General features: G+C 39.3%; 1 protein-coding gene across 1 annotated transcript in view; it reads left to right on the top strand.

Moving 5' to 3' along the window:
* Positions 1-11,887, top strand: part of elna (elastin a) — a gene marked incomplete at its 3' end in the record, with an annotated part of 41,927 nt that extends 30,040 nt beyond the window's left edge. The window contains 26 exon segments of the mRNA XM_046074668.1: positions 403-444; positions 531-608; positions 701-751; positions 881-970; positions 1,240-1,272; positions 1,447-1,614; positions 1,729-1,908; positions 3,033-3,128; positions 3,722-3,859; positions 3,963-4,049; positions 4,157-4,189; positions 4,423-4,503; positions 4,649-4,687; positions 5,134-5,250; positions 5,400-5,456; positions 5,614-5,646; positions 6,873-6,989; positions 7,080-7,115; positions 8,679-8,681; positions 8,788-8,814; positions 8,927-8,941; positions 9,039-9,065; positions 9,429-9,455; positions 9,631-9,678; positions 11,665-11,721; positions 11,807-11,887. Of these exon segments, the coding sequence (XP_045930624.1) occupies positions 403-444; positions 531-608; positions 701-751; positions 881-970; positions 1,240-1,272; positions 1,447-1,614; positions 1,729-1,908; positions 3,033-3,128; positions 3,722-3,859; positions 3,963-4,049; positions 4,157-4,189; positions 4,423-4,503; positions 4,649-4,687; positions 5,134-5,250; positions 5,400-5,456; positions 5,614-5,646; positions 6,873-6,989; positions 7,080-7,115; positions 8,679-8,681; positions 8,788-8,814; positions 8,927-8,941; positions 9,039-9,065; positions 9,429-9,455; positions 9,631-9,678; positions 11,665-11,721; positions 11,807-11,887 (1,761 nt within the window).
* Between the last annotated feature and the right edge of the window lie 913 nt (positions 11,888-12,800).

Genomic DNA, 12,800 nt, shown 5'->3' with positions numbered 1-12,800 from the left:
TCTCATACTTACACATCTAAAGAATGTGGTCAATTCTACGTTTGATTTTGAGAATTACTACTGAAACATGATGTGCCTGCTTAACCGTCATCTATAGTCGTTGCTATGGCGTAAGTCAACAATGATGAAGTGAACGGACCAATGAAAAACACAATGAATATGTGACAGACTTTCTGGATCCACCAGTCCATGCACATACACAAAATGCAGCAAACTTAGCTGTTCACAAACACTCAAAGCATAATTCTGCTGTAGCAAAGCTGTAACTTTTACTGGGACTCACTAACCTCTTCAGTCGTTAAATGTAGTTGTATGTTTTTTATAGTCTCTTGGAGCATTCACGTCAAATTAATGGCATTTGACACAATTCACCTCATCATCTTCTCTCATTTTTCTCTTCAGGTGGCTATGGAGCAAAACCTGGAGGTGGCAAACTACCTTTTGGTACAACTACTTTTTCATATTTTAGCAACTATTTGGCATCAGTGGAAATCCAGGGGTTAATGACGTGTCACATTACAATGTTTCAGGCTACGGTGGCTTTGGTACTGGACTTCCAGTAGGACAAGGTGGCCCTGGGTCAAGGCCTGGTTATCCTGTTGGAACTGGTTTGTATTTTTATGAATGTACTGTGTAATGACATGGAGTAGAAAGGTAGAAAACACCAAAAAATGCCTGACGTATTCTTTTATTTCTGCAGGCGTAGGGCCCGGAGGCATCTCACCTGCTCAGGCTAAAGCTGCCAAATATGGTAGCCTACCACACTCCTTACCAAGACAATGCTTTACTATCAAGACAAACATGATACAAGTTGTGCACAGAACCTCATTTGTGTACATAAACAAATCTATCTTACTAAAGTATATCCTCTCTGCTCCAGGTATTGGTGGTGTTGGTGGTGTTGGTGGTGTTGGAGGTGTTGGTGGCACTGGTGGCACTGGTGGACTGTATCCAGGGCAGGTGCCAGGAGGTATAATATCTAGCAAAAGACATAAAAAACTAAACTAGTCTATAGTCATGCTAGCGGCCTCATGACTGAAAAGGTTTATTCCACATTAGAAAGCAGAATTGTTGGATGGTGGAAAATAAAAAGACAAATTCGCCATTCTACAGCCTGAAATGTCATGTGAAGCCCAGCTATACGTTGTCAGCTGTCATCTGTCAATAAATTAGTACTTTCTTCCAAATATGTCACTCTGAACCAAACCACATGTTTCCCTATGTTTAAATATTTTACAGTATATGGAGCTGGGTCCAAGGCTGCTAAATATGGTGAGACGTTGTCATGTATTGTGTGTATCATGAAAGCATGTTTAAAATGATATTGTCACAGACCCTTTTCACATTATACATTTACTCATCCTGTAAGCTGAAAAGCTTAATCTTAACAGCTTAATATCACCTTTTTATATTGACATGTTTGTTCTACTGGTGTTCCCTGTACAGGAGGAGTACCAGGAGGAGTACCAGGAGGAGTACCAGGAGGTGTACCAGGAGGAGTACCAGGGGGTGTACCAGGAGGAGTACCAGGAGGAGTACCAGGGGGTGCACCTATTGGAGTACCAGGAGGAGGTCCAGGTGGATATTCACCAGCTGCTAAAGCTGCTAAATATGGTATGGTCGACTTAATATTATGTTGCGCCATGAGCAAAATTTTGACTTAACTACAAAATGTTATATAATATAATTATGTTTTGTCTTGCCCTCCCTTGGTCATATGCACTGAAGGACTGGGAGGCACAGGAGGACAGTTAGGAACAGGAGGATATGGAGGACTAGGAGGCACAGGAGGACAGTTAGGAACAGGAGGATATGGAGGACTGGGAGGCACAGGAGGACAGTTAGGAGGATATGGAGGACTGGGAGGAGGTGGAGGATATTCTGCTGCTGCCAAAGCTGCTAAATATGGTAGGGGTGGTTTTTTTGTCAACTAAAGAGAAAATCCAATAAAAATCAGAAAGATCATTATTTGTTTTGCTTTATTCTAGTCTGTTTTGCAAAATAGATCCTGATCTCAACAACATTACCATGAATAATTAAAGGTTGTACACGTCCTTACTCTCCTTACCATAGCTAACAGCGCTCGTTTGTTTACTTTGTCTCTTGTTCCCCTTCCCTACTGAGCTCAGCCTGCCAGCTGCTGTCAATCAAACACAGACAGCCACTGAGGCCCCATCCACACCACTGCGTTTTCGTTTTAAAACGGAGACCTTTTGTTATGTTTGCACCTCCTGTCCAAACTAAAAGTTTGAAAACGCTGCCGACCCCGTTTTTCGTTTTAAAACTACATGTAGCATTTTTGTGCGAACGAGCAAAAACAAGAGGACTTTAGAAATGATGACGCAGACGCTCACATTTGGCTCTCTGATTGGGTCTTATAAGTCATGCAAAGCAGAAACACAATGCTACTGACAGAGTTTTTGATTTAGTATTTTTATTAAAATATCTTGTATCGTGCAAATAACACTTAGCCTATACACTTGCAACAACTCCTAGTCTGTTTTCCGCCGCCACAGCCGCTTTTAATGGTCTGATTCTTCCTCTGCATTACTTTATTCTTTCACCAAAGCTTCTGTAACTACGGAAGAGACCATCTGCTTCATGTTTACACCTTCACGTGCATGCCCAGTGTACGTGAACGGCCAATAGATGTGCGTTTTCAGTCGTTTTATTATAGACGGAGATCAACTCTGATACGCAGCTAAAACGCTGTGTGTGTGGATGGAGATCGTATTTGTTTTAAAATTCTGGTGTGGAGATGAAAAGGAATATTTCTGATGTTTCGGAAGGTTTTTCCTTAATAATGAAAATGATTCACAAAGAATTATGAAAACATTGACATAATTTTTGACTGCAAAAAGGATGACGTAAAGTGATGAGATGGACTGAAAGTCTAACTGTGAATATGGTCAGCTGTTAGATAGTACATATGGCTAAATGTACAATACTATAGCCTGCAGTAACACAACCACCCTATTATATTTAACCACACAGCTTGCTTTATATGAAAACAGCAAACTCATTTTTCACAGGAGTTGGGGGACTGGGAGGAACAGGAGGACTGGGAGGAACAGGAGGACTGGGAGGTACTGGAGGATACTCTGCTGCTGCCAAAGCTGCTAAATATGGTAATAATAGAATACTATGATCAAATCTCAGAACTTGTTATTTGTTATGTGGTTACTGTGAAAGGCTCTGGATTCATATCAGCAGTGTCCAGTGATGTGTGAGGCAGAGAATACCAAAGGCCAGGCGGTAGGCCATGAAGGAAACTTAAAAGGGTCTGAGATTAAATAGAGAACTGAGATCACAAGCAAAAGTCTGACTGTTGTATGGTTTATTTTACTGCTACAAATTTATTGCTACATGTACATAGCAACTTTAAAGTCTTGACAATCCTTAAACCTGGCCTCCAGTCAGTATCTATCATTACAACTTAAATAGAGACTCCTTGATAACACCTTCAGATGCTGAGCCAGTGAAATAGAGGTGATGCTGCATCTGTAGTAAGCATAGAAATAGGAAAACCTTGATTCGGCTGCTGTTTTTTTTTTATAGTAGAAAAGGTAGCCATTAAAAAGGTCTGCTCAGGGAAAAAAGTGCATAAAATACTTAATCTTAATTGTTCTAAATACTATTTAATTACCCTCAAACTCTCTATGAATGTACTATATTAAACCATATCACCAGCTTTACATGGAAATAAATTTGTCTTCCACAGGAGTAGGGGGAGTAGGAGGCACAGGACTGGGAGGAACAGGACTGGGAGGAACAGGACTGGGAGGAACAGGACTGGGAGGCACAGGACTGGGAGCTGGAGGATACCCTGCTGCTGCTGCTGCTAAAGCTGCTAAATATGGTAACTGGAATTCAACCTCAAATATTACAGACCAAAATCATTGCATTTTTAATAGTGTTTTAAGCGAGAGTGCATGATTACATTATACATTTTTACATTAAAGGTCCAGGTGGTGCAGGGGTTCTTCCAGGTGGTGGTGTAAGTGGAGGAGGAATTCCTGGAAGAGTCCCAATTTTACCAGGATATGGATGTAAGCATGTTCCACAGATTTTTGAGCAATGAGATATTTTATTACTTAGGCAAAATTCTAAGATCGTTTTTTCTAATCTGTCCTCTTCTGGGCATGTTGTGTTGCAGCTCTGGGGGCTGGTGCTAAACCTCCTAAATATGGTAAGACTTACCATGTCATGTGGTGTAGCCTTTCTCTTTTGCAGTGTGGATCTATTGATTTTTATGTACAGAATACTAAAACCACTACCAAAATTACTCCTTAAAGGCCTTAACAGATTTAATTTGGTTTGCTAAAATGGTAACAGCAGTCACTGACAAATAAATGATGGCAATTGCAATCTTACATTCATAACAGTGTTAGGGAGATTAGTGCTTTATTAACTCCTCAACAGGAGTCCCAGGACCAGGCCTAGGAGGAGCTGGAGTTCTTGGAGGAGCAGGTCAGGTACTTCCTGGAGGTGGTGGCTATGGTGGTAAGTTGTTAAAGTGATATATCAATGTAGACATAAAGTTGTTGTACAGTGAAAGTGCTTGTGCTGTTTCCTTAATTTTCCTTAATTCAGTTTAATCTAATATGATCTTGAATTGTCACACAAACATTATGTTGCCCGCTCACAGGTTATGGAGCTAATGCAGGAGTGAAACCCCCGAAGTATGGTAAGACCTTTTCTTGAAGCGTTTTTTTAAAGATTGTCAGTACCTTTTGTTTACTAATTTGAACAATCATCAGAACTATCTTTAAGGTTTCTGGATTATATTAAAGAGATGAAGATACTAATGTGGTAGGGACTGTTAAAGGGAGGACTACTGCTGTGACAGGGTTAGCAGCAAAACACATTTAAGCCACCTAAAAGAAGGCCCACTAAAAAAAATCTACATCAGTTCAAGTGTATAGTATGTGTTTAATATTTTCTGCACTTTACCTGGCTGTCAGGCAGCCATGTCCTTTATATGGTGCGCAGCCAAGTTTTGCTTATGCATAGGTTCCACGGCTGAGGCTGCAGGTTTTGGACTGGGGGGCACATGAATCTGCAGTAAAAATAAGCATAAAATGACTACACATTTTTATTAACAGGAAACTAATGATGCAAACTGCGTTTCAGGAGGAGCTGGAGCAGGGTTAGGAACTGGAGGACATGGGGGGACAGGAGGAGTACCTAGTCTAGTACCAGGACTAGGAGGTGGACAATACTCTGCTGCTGCAAAAGCTGCTAAATATGGTAGGTGAAATAAGCACACAAATATTAAACGTTCAGGCACATTTTTTGTGAACTTTTGTGAATCATATCCTACTTTTATATATACAATTTTAGGTTATCATACAATTTACCATACGATTTATCCAACTTGCTCTATTTCCCGGTTCCAGGGTTAGGAACAGGAGGAGGACCTGGAGGAGTTAGACCTGGAGGGGTTGGTGGTGAAGGTACTCTACTGCGTGTTTATAAAAAGAGAGTGAAAGTACAGTTATTTTACCAATGTCATACTCACTATTATTTATTTCAGAATTTATGTGATATCTGACAAAGAGACAAAATTAAGTGTCACGATGAAGATATTAATATGGGTATGTTTTTATGCAGGATATCCAGGCGGTGTGAAACCACCAAAATATGGTAAGGATAATCTTTAAACTATTCTAATCATTTACAATACAAAAATATTTACATTCCAATAACGATTTGACAGTGACAGTACAATAGACCAATGTCCACTGTTGGATGGAATCATTCATTGCTCCTCCTGAAAGCAAACAATTGTCCAGAGCCTTATGCAGCACCCTGGCATAAGCTTACATTACAATATGAAGGCGAAATAAATGATAGATGATTAAGAACATTTAGTGGAGGAGGCAATGCCTTTGAGCCTTTCAGTCCTGCCTCCTCTGCACATCCACCATTGGCATAAGAACCAGGCACACTTACAAACGACCTTATCCTCTTCTGTTATGGACAGTCCATGACTAACACAGCAGTTCAATAACAAGACACAATTCAGGTTCAGATCAGGCAGGCTGTTCCTCACAATCATGTCTGTTTCTCCAGTGCTAGTTTTCATATCCAGGGGTGAGCATGCCAGGGACTCTGCCATCCACCTACAACGTGCACCTGACACTAACATCCGTCATAGCATGTTGTTGGACCACATGGTGGTGGCATCATGTCTTCCCTTTGTGTTTGATCATGACTGGACCCCATTGGTGTAGGCTTGGTAATCAGGCACTCATCAGCAAGCTCCCATCCCAGGCCTGGATCCCAAGAGAGGATCTCGGCCACACTACTAGTCGCCATTTCAAATGGGTTTTGGAATAGCTCTTAGTCAGAATCTCACCTGACTTAACTCTGTCAAGCCTTGTCGGACATTTGCCTTGAGTGATCAGGAGTTATTCCCAATGTAAACCTCTCCACCAATTTATGGTGCTGATTCTCAGCTGCTGATAAATTACGCCTTTGATTGTTTGGTGTACTCTTCCCATTCACAAACATGAATTACTGTACCTTAGACATACAGGCCATGTTTCTAAATAAGAGTAAACACCAGATTATAGGGTTAGTCCCTGACAATCAAAGATCAAGGGCTCCCATCTAGACTTGCTATTTTGCAGGGATATTCAACCACTAAAAAATCACACTGATGCTTTTATTGTTCTGTTGGTGTTGTCACTTCATCAAAAGAAGAGTTCAAGTCCTCGAAGTCCACAATAGAGTCTCTAGAGAGGCAAGAGTCAGATGCATGTGAGCCAATATTGTTTGCATTTTAGTGAGAGACAGAAGATGTTTGTATTCTAATGGAGCAGATATCAGTGCTGTCAATTTGCTGACCTCGTGTGTGCCTCTCTCAGGGGTCACTGGAGTAGGACTTGGCGTGCCAGGAGCTACTTCACTTACACCTGTCAGTGGTGTTCCAGATGGCTCTGCTGTTGCGGTACCAGGTGGTACAGGTGTTGCTGGAAAACCAGGTAAAGCAAAAAATACAGTTTCTTATTTTCGTAGAAGAGTCTTTTTATACATTTTGCATTGATGCATTGATCTTTTTATTGCTTTTACAGCAAAGGATGGAGGTCCTGTTGTAACCCCCCGACCAGGTACAGTGAAATGACAATACTCTGTATTTCCCAGTGCCTTTTCTGTACACACATTCACACACATATGTTTTTGCATTAGCTATATACAGCATAGTGGAGGAAGAGGGAGAAGCCCCATTTCCACTTATATTTGGCATTACACTCTAACTTGGGGTGCACCGGTTATGTGGCATCATTTACCCCCACATTTTCATCATCCATTTCCTGTCCACAAAGCTCACATGTTGTTTGTAGTGCTACAAGCAATTGACCCCCTCTGGCTTACAGCCTCCCAGCTGTGGCAGTATTAAGGTCCACCTTACAGCTTCTGCCTTTTCGAGTCTTTCTCACTCCGCACCTACGATGAATGAAACTGGAACCTGTTGTCTTTTGGCAGAGCCCACGCCTATTACCGCAGAGGTCCCACAGACCAGTAAGATTGCTCTTTGCATGAAACCCTTGCCCAGAAAGGGACACCTGTGGTATAATTAATATCAATCAAATTGTAGTTGAGTTGCTACTCTGATATAGTATGGGGCGAGACATATTTTCTTTTCTAAATAAGTGTTTTGCTGGTTTGTTTCTGCATCTAAACTATGTCCGACTATGTTTTGAACGGATAGCGGCAGGGTGGGGGGATTACAGTAATAATCTTTACTCATTACCGCTGATGACAGCATTGCCCAGGAACATTGCTCTAAAAGTTTCTCTGTGTATCATTAGCTTAAGTATAAAGAAAATGGTAGTCCCACCACTTTTGGAACCTGCTAATGTTTTTGATCAATTCTGTATGGGATTCCCAGCAGCCTCCTCTACTATATTTATCTGTTTGTTTACATCTACATGTATTTTATTATACGATATACTCATCATTTATTTGACCTGGAATTACAGCATGGGACTTTAAGACCCAAGACACTTTAAGAGAGTTGTTCATCTTCTCAAATACTGTAAAAAAAACTATCTTTAACATACTTAAATGAATTTACTAAGTAGTGTTCTGCTTCATTTTGGGACTGTAAAGACAGGCGACAATCAGTTACTTCTTTCAACATTACACAAGATCTAATAAGTAAATCTGGTGTTTTTTGCCACCAACATTGTGTGGTCTGTCAGACAGACAGAACATTTACATATATAGCTCCTTAAATGCCGGGCTTCATGTAGTGCTGAAAGTGAAGTTGATGTAGCCTGTCTGGTCCCTGCCATGCCCCCATATTATGTCAGTTTGGCCACAGGTTGTCTCTTTTTCTCAGCAGCACTTGTTGTTTCCTTTTTTACTAACAGCTCACTCTGAACTGTGTCAGTAGATTGCTGTTTTGTCTGCTGTCTTGACACGATTTTGTTGTTTGTTTTTATATTGTTTTAAAAGGAGTATGTCTTGTTCCTTGTTTGTTTCTCCCTTCCCTTCCTATTTCAACATGTGAAATTTGGCAGATTTACAGCAACTGTGTTTTTTAAGTATCGTTATTGAACCAAACAGACAAACTATTTAAATTTAACATTTTAAAAGACAATCTAACTAATTTTGCTTTTTTATTCTCTTTTGCACTTTGTACTCTTGTGGTGGATGTGTGAAAACAGGCGGTGGGTTCAAAAAAAAATTCATATCATTGCAGTTACAGTACTTCATTTCATTCTACGGTATGCCTCAACCTGTTTTAACCTACTTCATTTCTGACTGTTTTGACAGATTTGGGGGGAATTATTCAGCCTAGTGGTAAGTGGTACTATTTAAATTATATGGTATTGCTTTTTATTTAATCGTTGTACTGATTAAATACTTAGATACGTAGATAGCATAATTTGATAACACGTTTTTTATTTTGCAGGTGGCACCAGTGTAGGTAAATATGTAATTCTATTTTGTTGAAACATACCAAAGAATACTCAACAATCTATCATATGTGACAACACTTACTACGTTGTTTATTTATGTCACAGGAGGAGTAGGTGTTGCACCCTCTGGAGGTAAGAGCAGATCAAATGCACACTTTTGATAACCTCATTGTTCACTTGGTTATGTGAGTTTCATACTTGAACAAAAGCCAGAATAAACAAATGTAAACAGATTATTACAATAAATCAATTACTATATGTCAAAAATCTGTTTCATAATAGTAAGTTTTCCTTTTGACTTATAACAGAATAAGATTTTTTCCTTTTGACAAGCTTTGCTTTTTCCCCAACAGTTTAAAGAGGCTTTATTTCTGTGTTGTGTTTTACTTATTTATACATTTTTTTTGTCTTCTGGCTCATTTGTATTAATTAGTTAACCTGCTTTGCAATATGAAATGTTAGATAGTTCATGTATTAGTCTCTTCTCTCCTTTAGTTGCAACTGGAGTCCAACAACCTGGAGGTAGGCCAACTTATCCTTTTATTTATTTAAGAACTTAACATGGTTTTTAGCCCTTGAGCTACAGTATGTTCTGTTATTGAAACTTAATGTGGTAATAGTCCATAATAATCCATCTGGCCACATGGTGGAGACAAAGACTACAGCTGACTGTAATACTAAATACTGCTGTTTTCAGGTGTTGGTGTTGGCACAGGTGGCAAAGCACCTAAACCATTCATTCCAGGTAAAGATGGCTGAAATTTACCCTCAAAAGGCAACAAAACTTTGTTCATCCTGTTAAATCTTGTTACTGTAAATAGTGATTAATTTGAAGAATAATGTATAGGCTAACATATTGCAACACAACCTCCTTATTTCGCCCACAGTGCATGAACCATTCATTAAGTTGATCTTGTTCATTCCTTTTCCACAAAATCATCATCAAATCAACTATATATATTATGAATATTCAGTTTTAGCATAAAATAAACTTCACTTATCTGTGTGACTCTGTAGCAGAAGCAGGGCACGGAAGTGTGACTGAAGACTACCTAACCCAACCCAGTGCTTGCAAACATCTACCCACATTTAAACATCTAGATTTATATTTATAAGAGTTTAAAAATTATATAAATATACATCAAAGGGTATTGTAGTTACAAGACCGAATGGTTGCATGGTAACTTCACTACTGCTGTCACTTCCTCCTCTGTCTTTGGGAGCTCTTTCTAAAATATCACACACACAGCAGCTCTGTCAAGCCTCGTCATTTCAGAGTCAAATCATCCTAATGATGTTATCAATACACTTTTTAGGATCCTATTCAATGTTATAGACTACGTTTTTCCCACATTGGTCTGTATTTATCTTACCGTGCATATTCTGTCCACTGGGTTAATGATTCAAACTTGAATCGATAAACGCAGCAGTTGATACATACAGTATAGGGAAAAGCTGCATCAGGCTTTTCTCTAACCAATTATACCTCAGATAGACTGAACAGTCATCAGTTTTGTGCATCTGCAGGTTTGCAGTTTTAGGTAGCTTTTGCTATTCTGCACTATTTTACCTGTGATGGACATGAGACCAAGTCAGAGGTGTTTTTCTTGCATTTCATATAGTCTGACTCAGTCAAATATCAATATTAATCTTATTGTCCCTGAGAGGGAAATTTGTTCATCTGCCGGAACATAAATATAAGACAATGAAACAAACCAAGTCATGTGAAAAACGCACAGTGTGGGAAAAAGATAAAGTCACAATAAATGTTGCATACACTATGAGTTTCATCATGGATTTGATAAAAATTACAGCCCAATTGATAAATCAGCATTCCGATATTATAGGCTGATATGAGCTGATTGCAGATAAATTGGTATCAATATTTATAATAGCCGATTTATGACAATTAAAAAAGAAACAGAGAGACTAATCATGTTATGAGTGTTGTTGTTGCCTTGTTTGTCCACCAGAGGGCACTCTGCAACTCCCCTGTTCACAATATGGCACTAATCCACCACAAAACACAGCAATAAACTGACATAATCAGCTGTACCTTTGTTCAAAGAACTATTTATAACAATAAAAAAAATTTAACTGCATTATGTCAAGTTATCTTGGTGAAGTTTCATTACTACATATATATAGTGTATGTTGTGTGATGTGAGCTGGTGTCAATTGTGTTTCCCCATTTGGGATTAATAAAGTTTTTCTATTCTATTCTATTCTGTTCTAACAAATGGTAAGGATAATCTTTGTTCATGTTAGGTGTTTCTGAAAAGAAGGGGAAAAAAGAATATTGATCTATATATCAGAAAAATTCAAATATCAAAATTGGTATCAGTCTTAAAAATCACGTATCAGTCTGAAATCTAAAAATAAATAGAGGCAGAGTTGAACTGAGCGGGAAAGATTTACTAAATGGGGACTTCACAACAGTCGATAGTAGATGTTAAAAGCTATATTACATTCTTCTTTCAGGCAAAACCAGATTCATTTTTGTGTCTCTGGCTTTTCCTGAGAAGAGTTTTTTTTTTAAATTCATCTCTGTAATAAGAAATATTTCTCTGGAATGGTTGGAAGTGAGGTTTTTTTAGAAGTCATTGAAGCTCATCGTAATAGTAAGATGTAGCTGGAGAGGATAAAACCAGCATGTGCCAGAATAGTAACAAATCTTCTGTTAAATCTTCTGACTTCTGACACCAATCTTCAAACACTTTTAACTCCAAAGGTGGAGCAGGTGTTGGTCCAGGCGCAGGTGGATATCCTATTGGTGGATCCTATGGAGGCAAGTTCCCTATATTTTCTTTTTAACATGTATAGAGTTAGTGTTTATTGCAGTGACTAATACATCTATCCATTCTGTGCTTTAGTCCCTTATGGTGTTGGTACCGGCACTGGAGTTGGACCTGGAGCTGGAACGTTGCCTGCAGCGAAGCCTTTGAAACCTCCAGGTATGTACTGTAGGTAAATTGCTGACAATGATTTTTTTCAAAATTTCTCTGAAGATGTGTCTGGGACAAATGGATGCTTAAATCAACAAACATTATACTTTTGTTGGTGGAAAACATCATTCTGTGTAGTGACCTTTGAGGAGCATCGGTTTTGTCATAAATCTGTGGAAAGGACAACAGACAACAATTCAATTAAATTCAATTTTATTTATATAGCGCCAAATCACAACAACAGTTATCTCACAGCGCTTTTCATAAAAGAGCAGGTCTAGACCGTACTCTGTGATGTTATTTACAGAAGCCCAACAATTCCCACCAAGAGCAAGCACTAGGTGACAGAGGCAAGGAAAAACTTCCTTTTAAGAGGCAGAAACCTCGAGCAGAACCATGGCTCAGGGTGGGCGGCCATCTGCCTCGACTGGTTGGGGGTGATGAGTAAAGGTGATGTTGCTATAGACTAAATGAAAAATGGTATAGATATGTATAGTAGTGTTAATGATAACAATCGTAATGTTAATGATTATAATAACAATAATAACAATAGGACTAGTAACAATAGTTGTTGTAGCAGAGGGTGTCGAGCAGGAACATGGGGGCAGCAGGTGACCCACAGCCACAGATCCAGACTCCACAGCTCCAGAGCCAGAAACACCTGCAGGAAGTGATAGGAGGAGAGAGGAGAGGGACGAGAAAGCACAAGACTACCGGAAAGGGGAGAAGTTGTGTTAGTAACATGCAATAATGGGATGAGGTTGCATATAGAGGGAGAGAAAGTAGAGGAGAGAGGAGCTCAGTACATCATAGGAAATCCCCCAGCAGTCTAGGCCTATAGCAGCATAACTAAGGGATGGTTCAGGACTCAGCTGAGCCAGCCCTAACTATAAGCTTTATCAAAGAGGAAAGTCTTAAGCCT

The sequence above is a fragment of the Micropterus dolomieu genome, linkage group LG17 (genome assembly GCF_021292245.1).
Source record: "Micropterus dolomieu isolate WLL.071019.BEF.003 ecotype Adirondacks linkage group LG17, ASM2129224v1, whole genome shotgun sequence".
In the NCBI taxonomy this organism is placed as follows: Eukaryota; Metazoa; Chordata; class Actinopteri; order Centrarchiformes; family Centrarchidae; genus Micropterus; species Micropterus dolomieu.
Note: the sequence above shows the minus strand (reverse complement) of the source record. Positions and strands in the feature narration are given on the sequence as shown.